This window comes from Anarrhichthys ocellatus, unplaced genomic scaffold (genome assembly GCF_004355925.1).
Source record: "Anarrhichthys ocellatus isolate YVR2014 unplaced genomic scaffold, GSC_Weel_1.0 scaffold6, whole genome shotgun sequence".
In the NCBI taxonomy this organism is placed as follows: Eukaryota; Metazoa; Chordata; class Actinopteri; order Perciformes; family Anarhichadidae; genus Anarrhichthys; species Anarrhichthys ocellatus.
Window position 1 is genome coordinate 3,712,355 of NW_022280036.1, and position 9,138 is coordinate 3,721,492.

The 9,138-nt window shown below is 41.8% G+C and overlaps 1 protein-coding gene across 5 annotated transcripts in view; it reads right to left on the reverse strand.

Annotated features, from left to right (window-relative positions):
- Positions 1-9,138, reverse strand: part of LOC116383221 (talin-2) — an 81,820-nt gene that overhangs the window by 31,272 nt on the left and 41,410 nt on the right. For all 5 annotated transcript variants that reach the window (XM_031846889.1, XM_031846886.1, XM_031846887.1 and 2 more), the window contains exons 11-17: positions 6,440-6,595; positions 5,455-5,556; positions 4,814-4,890; positions 2,855-3,035; positions 2,468-2,581; positions 2,112-2,220; positions 1,160-1,368 (exon numbers count right to left, since the gene is read on the reverse strand). In XM_031846889.1, the coding sequence (XP_031702749.1) occupies positions 1,160-1,368; positions 2,112-2,220; positions 2,468-2,581; positions 2,855-3,035; positions 4,814-4,890; positions 5,455-5,556; positions 6,440-6,595 (948 nt within the window). The remainder of the gene's footprint in view (positions 1-1,159; positions 1,369-2,111; positions 2,221-2,467; positions 2,582-2,854; positions 3,036-4,813; positions 4,891-5,454; positions 5,557-6,439; positions 6,596-9,138) is intronic.

Genomic DNA, 9,138 nt, shown 5'->3' on the forward strand with positions numbered 1-9,138 from the left:
CACACACACGCACACAGAAAACCATCAGGATGTGAAACTGCATTTGGACGCCTGGTTAGAAACTGCATCATCTTTCTTCTTGAGGTATAGCTCCTTAGTAACATGTAACGGGTTTTAATGCGTTACATGCTGCATCGAAAACAACATCAGTGCCATTTGAGTACTGCATACTGCACATTGCTTAACAAGTTGTTAGCTATTTAAACACAAAGACATGTATCATATTGCAGCATTTACACAAAGTTAACTAACAAACAGCCCACATCTCTTTGTCTAACTAGCCTACAGGCTTCAAGTTATCTTACCAACTATTTGTATGCATAATGCACAAGTGTATAAAGCTCAAGGTTGTCCAAAAGCTACACAGACCTGTGCATTATGCAGAATACCAGCCAACAATCGTACAATACATTAACTTCTGAATGATACGCCCACAACAAAACAACAACAAACTCTTAACAGATCTCAGTGAGAACATTACAGTCCTGCAAACCAAGTAGGTGGAGACTACATTAAGCAAGTTCTATTTCCATAAAGGCACAAAATGCCTGCCATTCAGCCTCGCCTCAGTCGGAGGTCTTTATTAAGACCGACCTGGACAATTAAATTAGCCGAAGCCGGCCAGCAGCGGAGGATGATAATGTGATTAGGTGTAGTTTGGAGGAGCAGGACAGACACTGCATCATAGAGAGGTGATACATTGTCTCAGAGTAGAGCTGCTACACGGTAAATTTGATTAACTTTTTTGATTGTCTGATTTGATTTGGATAGAAAAAAAAGCCATCAAAATCTGTCATTTCAAGGAACACAATAGTGAAAAGTTTGCTTTGCTAAAATCCAGAGTCAGACTTTACTTTCACACATTCTTCTTCTCTTTCTGTCTCTTTTTATTTGCCCTCTCTGTCAGAGTGTCCTCCTCCTTCTCCATTTGGTTTGGCTTTCACATTTCAATGTCTACACTAATATCTCCCATTCTGTCCTTCAGACTCTATTTGACATGTTAGAAAGGAAGAAAATCCCGAATGGCTAATTTCAGAAGCAAAATGAAGAGAAACAGACAATATGGTAATACTTATACAATACTAAAATGTACGGTATAATAATAGACTGACAATGTTCATGGCATCATTATCTCATGGTCTGGGGTTCCTTAGCTCACCTCTCCAGAAGCCGGCTCCACAGCCTTCAGCAGGTCAGACACGGCCCCTGCGAGTGTCCTGGCAGCCCTCATCAGGTCATTCCCTCCGCCCACGTCGTCCTCCATCAATGCAGCCAGCAGCTTCACACCCTTTGACATTTCTGTCAGGTTGGAGGAGATGGTGGTGATGGCGCAGCCCACGGCGGTGTAGTCTGTGTCAGTCGGATCACCTGAGTACGGAGCGAGAGGACAGATTAATAAGGGCCATCAGATAAATAGAGTCCTAGAGAAGTGAATAAAACTGAGCTTGTCCAGACCCAAACAGAGAGAAATGGAACTGCTCTGCAGTGGGTCTTCTTAAGATTCACAGACTATTGCCGAACCAAGAGGCAGAATGTATGTCTTTAACTGAGATTAGAGACTGCAGAAACACATAAATCTATTTTAGCAAAGAAAAATAAGCAGGAAAAAGGACAGAAATTAGGGACACATTGCTATCACTCTAAAGCACAGATCAAATGAAAAGACAACAACCAATCCACCAATTTCAACCGGGAATGGCTCAGAGCCAATACACACCTTCACCAGGCCTTATTAAACCAAACCACAGCAGGATATGGGGGATCTATTAGACTTTATAGGATCTACAATGATGTTAATGAACACCAGACAGTGACTTTAAAGCCGATCCTTTCCATCTAATTGGCCAGGCAATTTGAGCTCTGCGAAAATAGCACCCCTAAACTGTACTTGTAAAACTGTGGGCGGGTCTTAACACTTTTACTGGTTTCATTAAGCATTCCTGAAAAGCCTCTAAAAAAAAAAATCCCACAAATGGCTAGTATGCACAGATATATAATGTGGCCTAGTATCAACACATTGACATTTAATATCCAGGGAATTGCAGTAAATTCAAGCCTTGGTAGCAGACAAAACAGAGCACAATCTGCTGAGTCATGCCAGTGCCACTGACCAGCAGTGAGGTTGACAACAGAGGCTGTTCCTGCAGTGATGGCGTCGACCTGGGAGTGGATCTCATGTTTCGACTCATCCATCTTGTTCTGGATCCACACCTTGGACGCCTAGGTACACAGAGAGAGAGACCACATCAAAAGTCATTAATACGCATGCATAAAATGCACCTAAACATGGCCGTCAGTCTGCAGACAGAATCATTATTCCTCATCATCTGTCACTATGCTTTTGTTTTATGGCTGTTTCACTGAAAGCATGCATTGAAAGTGATATATTACCATACTATGTGTATAGAGAATGAGTATCTAGGGTTTCTTATTAACTGTAGGCACATGTATGTGCCCTGTACAGTACCATGTCTTGTCCCAGTGGCGGCAGGTTGTCGACCTCCCCGAGGTCAATCTGGGCTTTCTGCACAGCTTGCATACTGGTGTTGATGGTTCCCATCAGAGCCTGCTGGGCTGAACTCTACACATAAGGTAGACAAGACAGGTTCATTTCTCACAGAATTCAGCCTATTGGGGTGTTTCAAGAAGCCGTGCTGAGGGAAGATGATTGCCCCCCTTGTGAATCTAATTGCTTGCACGTTAATTTACCAAATTATAACAAATGATGATACACCCGTTTAGTTGTGCCACCTAAAACAAACCTATTTGAGTGGCATACACCTTTAAAAAGGACTTCATCTGTGGGTGAAAACTTCACAAACATCAGACTGAGAGCCATTTTTGCTGTTCTTACAAGAGGTGGCATGTGTCCTCGGTGCATCTGACCCATTGTGATCTGCTGTTGAGCAGATGGCATGGTGCCCATGCTGAGCGACTCTGTGCCAATGGAGCCGGAGCGGATCACCCCTGGCAGTGCCACCGAGCCATGCTCCACCCGGCCCACGCGATTAAACTGCTGCTGAAGGATGGTGGACCTGCAGGCACAAAAACAGGAAGTCAATGCAAAATCTAGCAATGTTAAGGGCTGATCACTTGTCTTTAAAACACCATCTTTTTTTTTCTACATTCCTAAGCTTGTCCAAAGCAAAGATTAAAATAATTTACTTTACTATTCATCTACCTGCCTTTAGTTACTGCTCTCTGTCTTTGTACGGCAGTATTGGCAGAATCATTAATATTTTGTTTTCGTGAAAACAGAGCTGGTCCTTATTCATGTCTATTTTCAGCTGAACATCACAGACCTTATTTCTACCAACATTCACTTTGCGCTGCCTCATTTGGCACTCTTATCTGTTTGCACCTCTCTTCTCACCTTTGCGTCATGCATGCATGCTTCACTAAGGCACTGACATCCTTAACAGAGAGCAAAGCACAATACAAGGTAAGGAGGGTACCATGCTATTGTATTCCACTTGTCTTTCTATGGCCATGTAAGTAGAGCCCATTTCGATAAACAAGCAAACAAACTAAATGAAAAAGCAAATACGTACTCCAACAAGAACACAAAAAGGGAAAAAAGCCGCTGAAGAGAAAACAAGAGCATGTTTCTAGTTTTCACTGTGTGTGAGTGTGTTCATTTTAAACACCAAGCAACGTGGTTGTGTTCGTTTGTGACAGTGTGCCGCTTATACAAAGCAGGCCGATGCTGCAGAGTCTTCCCACTGATGTGTTTTTCTGGAAGACAAAGCTTTGTTTTGTTTTCCCTCATATCGGGCCTTCTAGAGTTTGACTCGCTACATGTTTGCAGTATTACAGACTTTTGCCTTCGGCCCTGCACACAATCCCAGGTTTAAAAAAAAAAAAAAAAAAAAAGTAGAGAAAATACCTTAACAATTGCAGCAAATTCTCAGTTTGAAGCAGGAAAGCAATATCAATTGAGGCTAGACAGGGAAAGGGGCTTCAGGTACGCATTGAGAGTCCACTGTGAATAAATGAGCTAATACACATCTAGTCAGGAAATGCTCAGACTGGGCCTTTGCTCATCCAGTGCTGCAAAACTTCCTCACATCACGATTATCTCTCAGGATAAAAGTCGAGCTGAGGAGGCACTCATGTGGTGAAATGAGGTCCTGGAAGATGGATGCGTCGTCTGTGGTCGAGGGCGGCGGTGAGAAGGAAATTGAAAAAGCACCCAGACTAATATTGTGTTTTGATAGAATATGCAATAACTATGCAATAATAAATTGAGCTCATGGACAAACCATTATCATACCTCAGTTTATACTGGACTATAAAACTACTGGAGGGAATGCGATGACATGGGAACTACTGGAAGGATTAATCTATACAACTATAAGTTTGGTGTGAAGCAGCTTTATCTCCATTTTCTTGCTTCTGTAAAGCTTCGTCTATACAAGTAGCAGCAGCTCTCTGAGGCTGTATTTAGGCACATTGTTGCTTTGAGCTAAATGTTAGCGTTTGCATGCTAATATGCTTACAATTACACAGTGAAATGCTGATTTTTAGCCATTATGTTTATTATCCCAGTTTAGTGGGTTGGCATGCTAGTATTTGCTAGTTAGCCCTTAACACAGTACAGATAAGTGTTGAAAGACATGTATAGTTTTGCAGGTCATGAACCAAAACATTGGACAAAATGAGTTATTATTACACTTCATTCCTTGGAGAACACAAATGTATAGACCATATTAATGGCAATTCATCCAAGAGTTGCTGATTCCACAGACTCATATTCACTGTGGATAAAAAAGAAATCCTAAACGCTTTTACTAGTTATTACTAATTTACTTACTTTTTCGGGGACACAGATTCCTCAAGCATGGTCGACTCCTCATCGCCTTCTAATCCAAAGCGGTCCTTGCTTTGCTTCTGCAGCAGAGAGAGAAGTAAACTACATTTTAGTTTCAAAAGGAGCTCACAGTGATTTTCAAAAAGTAATCCCGAGACCATCTTCAATGTCAGATTTAGTGTAACATTTAAAAAAAAAAAAAAAAAAACCTGGGCCCAGATTGATACATTTATATTCATTTTTAGGCTTTGGAAACACCAGATAACAGTAATTTAAACTTAAATGTCATATGAAATAAACCCGATGAAAGCAAAACAGTGCGCCAGAGCTTATTCAAGTAGTGCTACCCTTTCGACAGGTGTGCAGAGATATCTTTTCAGTATATTGAAGGCATTAGGCGAAGAAACTCACAATTTGTGTCAACCTTCTTATCTCAGGAAAGAGAGAATGGAGACCCAAATATGCAGGCGGGGATTTGAGTTCTTTCAAGTGTCCCTTCACCACATGAGCCCAGCTGTGCTGTATTTCTGTTTATTTAACTGTAACTGTACGACACAGAAGACTGAACACATCACGCATCAACAGATCTGAGACTTCATCGATTCAAAATGACACATCGGTGTCTCCAGAGATAAGTGTCTCACCTTTTTGAGGATGATATCGATGTAACCGGCAATGAGCTGAGAGATCTGTTCCCCTTCAGTGGTCTGCACCGAGTAATAGCTCTCCTGGTACTCCCCAAAATCCTACACACACACACACACACACACACACAATTTAGTCTAATTTTAAACATGCATTTTATACGAGGCTGCAGGGAAAGTAACCACTGTAGTGCGTGTACTGAAGATTAATGTGAATCCATGTAGCCAGCTAGTTGCAGATAAATACTACACATTGTGTTTGGTGACATCAAACTGATTGCAACCTACAGAGAGTGGGATTAACCCAGGAGGCATGTTGGAGCAAATGTCATGTAGGGAAACCGAGCAGAAAAAATAAATCTGGAAGACGTTTTTTTGTAAAAATCTTTACACCTCTTATGGGCACACTTTCAATCACTGTGGGGACCCCGTCTAATTCACGAAGGATCGGAATCTATGACTCCTTCAACATGTGAACGACAAGTTTTTCTAGTGTCACAAAAACACACAGCCTCAACCACAAAACACTCTGCTGAATTAACAGCAACCAGAGAGAGTGTGTGTTAATTTAATAGAGACGGTTCATCTACCAGATCTGCAAGATTAAATCCAAGTTGCTCATTGACTCCGGATGCGGACACAAAGGAGGGATATTGACAGGGAAGACAAAAGAGTCGGTTCAATAACTGAAGTGCGCGAGGGAATGAAAGGACGGGCAGACTGAGCACTACAGTGATTGTTTTATGGCCACTGCAGTGAACAGTTGGGTTCAGTGAGCCTGTCCTTCTTATTTACTACATGGGATTTATTCTCCGTGTGGACAGAATGAATAAAAGATAAAACGGCTGAGAGAACAAAGGCAGCCGTACCGAAAACCTTGTGAGTTCTTGTGAAACAATATCCAGAGCCTCTGTGATGAATCCTAGTGCAACACTGGTTCAGGGTCCAGTAAGATGCCGTAGGTTTGTTTGTATGCGTGTCTTACCAGGGTGAAGCTCTTGGGTGACGCTGCCCACCTCTTCACAGTGGTGAGTGGCCACTCCTGAACCACGTCTTTGGTCTTCTCCTCCACTCTCAACACAGACTCTTTGGTGATCCCCAGGAGCCGCGGCACCAGCTTGTTCTTACTCTTCATCTTTTCCTGTAAGAAAACACCATTTTGTTTTCAATCCTTCCAAATGTTTAAGACACTTAAACAAATTTCTTGACAGTTACATCATTTTGCAACCATTGTTGGATGACTGACAACATGTCATCGAGGGATGGCTGCTCACAGACGAGAAGCGGTATCAAGCGCCAACATGGTGTCAAATAACCATCTTAAGCTTTGGTTAGAGATGTGATAGTTTCTCTCATACAGAGTTTAGTAACTGATGAGTTTAACAAAGCGCTGTGTACACTCAAACACAAGTGAGTTGCCTTTTCTTGTCAGTTAAAAGAGATCTGCTTTTTTAAGGAAACTTCTGTATTTTCTTTTTTTGTACTTTTATCACTCCTGCACTTACGGAAATTCAAACAGTTTGACAAGATCTCGCGACTGGATTTTTCTGAATTGACTGCAATAAAAAAAAAAAAAAAACTAAACATTTGCTCCTTTTAGATGAAGTAAACTATATTTATTTTTTCCTTGCTTTCATTTTTAAGAGATTTTGAGTTTCCATAAGCTTTTAATCCACACTTTGCATTCCATTATATATTACATTTTTGATGTTTTTACCATTTTAACATTCACTATCACTTACCATAACCCTGCATACTTCTTCTTCTGCCACATTTTTGCCAAAAAACCTTGCAGCATTGCTAACACACACACACACACACACACACACACACACACACCTCTGACAATGAACGACAGGCCTGCCAGCGACATATGCAGTGCTCCCGTACATCCACATGTTTCAGCTGAGGCTGTGTGCGCGTTAATGTCAGTTTGTCTCATCTTGTCTGTATTTAAAACTGCAACATGTAAACCTCTGATTTTCATTGCCTTATGTATGCAGTACACTTTGCGCACCAGACTTCCCTCTCTTTGGACGACGTTGCATAAATAAAAGTAGAATTAATAAAAACCAACAAGACACACCAACCCCCATGATGCAAACAAACCATTTTAAATGTCACCTATATTCCCTTCAGCAAACAACTCATTTCCATTTTCCCAGGCCTGCTGAGGGTATTACCTGAATAAAAAGGCATTTAGAGAAGAGGACAGATTAACAGTTCAAGCGAATTTAAATTTATACGCTTGCAGCTTGAAACTCTAATTCTGCTGTCAGACTGATCTGCCAAGATGGGTATTCATCTGCCTAACCAGTTAAAAGAAGAAAAAAATAACTTTCCCCACTTAGTAATTAAAGCATTATGTCTTAATCATGTCTTTATCTGCCTGTCAAAAACTCTCAACCTCCCCCTGTATTCACTAAGCCTCTAATGTCATACTTCAGTCGCTCTCTGAGCCGGCAGAACAGCCGACTTATTTTCCTTTCCGTTGCATGGAAAGAGAAAGTGTTTCTCCAGGAGCTGCAGTCGGTGAGCAAATGGACAGACCGCGATGGGCTGTGACGTGAGGGCAAAGAGGTGAGATGTGTAAAAAGTCCTGGAGGGCCTGTAAACCCTCTGGGGCCTCCAGGGGTTATGGGTTAGGTACTATAGGCTGCATTTTTTCCAGGTGTTATTTTTAAGATGTTTCTGCTCCACTGGATTACTCTCAAGAATGACGGAAAAGGCAAAAGGTGAGCAGATAAGATGTCAAACGGATCAAGGGGAACACTGATCCAAAGCCAGGAGGTGGGACACGGTTTAGGATTTGTGGGTTTTTACGCTTAATAGCAATAAAAGGCAAAGTAGAGTGTGGACTTGCAGGACTGTGGAATGTGTGAGCTACTGAAAATGAAGATTTGATGAGGTGAGCTCCAACCGAATAGAAAGTTTGTGTTTTTTTATACTTCATCTCTACTCTTATCCCCTGGTGCTGAAAGCGACTGATGAAAAGCCAGGAACTGTCTGGCAGAGAGTCAGTAACAGCAGCACAAGAGACTGTTGTTTTTTTCAAAGCAATTGCCAGAAATTATCTCATTTTCTACGAGAGCTCAGGGATGAAGTCAGAACAGGTGACAATTGGAAAGCAATTTTTTTTGACACAGACAGGGAAGTTTCCCACGACTTAATGCAGGATGTCCTCTCGGTGACAAATGATGCGACAGGAAGAAAATAAATCTACAAATTGCTCGTTTCGGCAGCCATCTCCCTGGCAGTTGACTTATTTGGTAGAGTAAGTGGCCCAGGTTTGCCTGTGCAATGTCTCCCCCTTCTCCCTCATTCACCCCACTTCCTTCCCACTTGCTCTGAAATAATCTTTAGTGGCACACTCGGCTGCACAGTCATCATTTGGTTTCCTTCCAGCAGCACGCTGAACTCCCCGCAGACGAGGTTCAACCAGTGTGTATTTGTGTGTGTGTGTGTGTGTGTGTGTGTGTGTGTGTGTGTGTGTGTGTGAGTAAGAACAGCGAGGAGATGTATAAGATGTATGAGGGATCATTTATGGCATGCAAATACCAAACGGTTCCTTTTTAACAATTTGTTCAGAATAGCTATGTAAAAACAATGGATATAAGTTGAACCCACTTTAGAAAGGGTCGACAAATGTTACATTTGTCAATGAAAATACTGTGTGTGTCATAT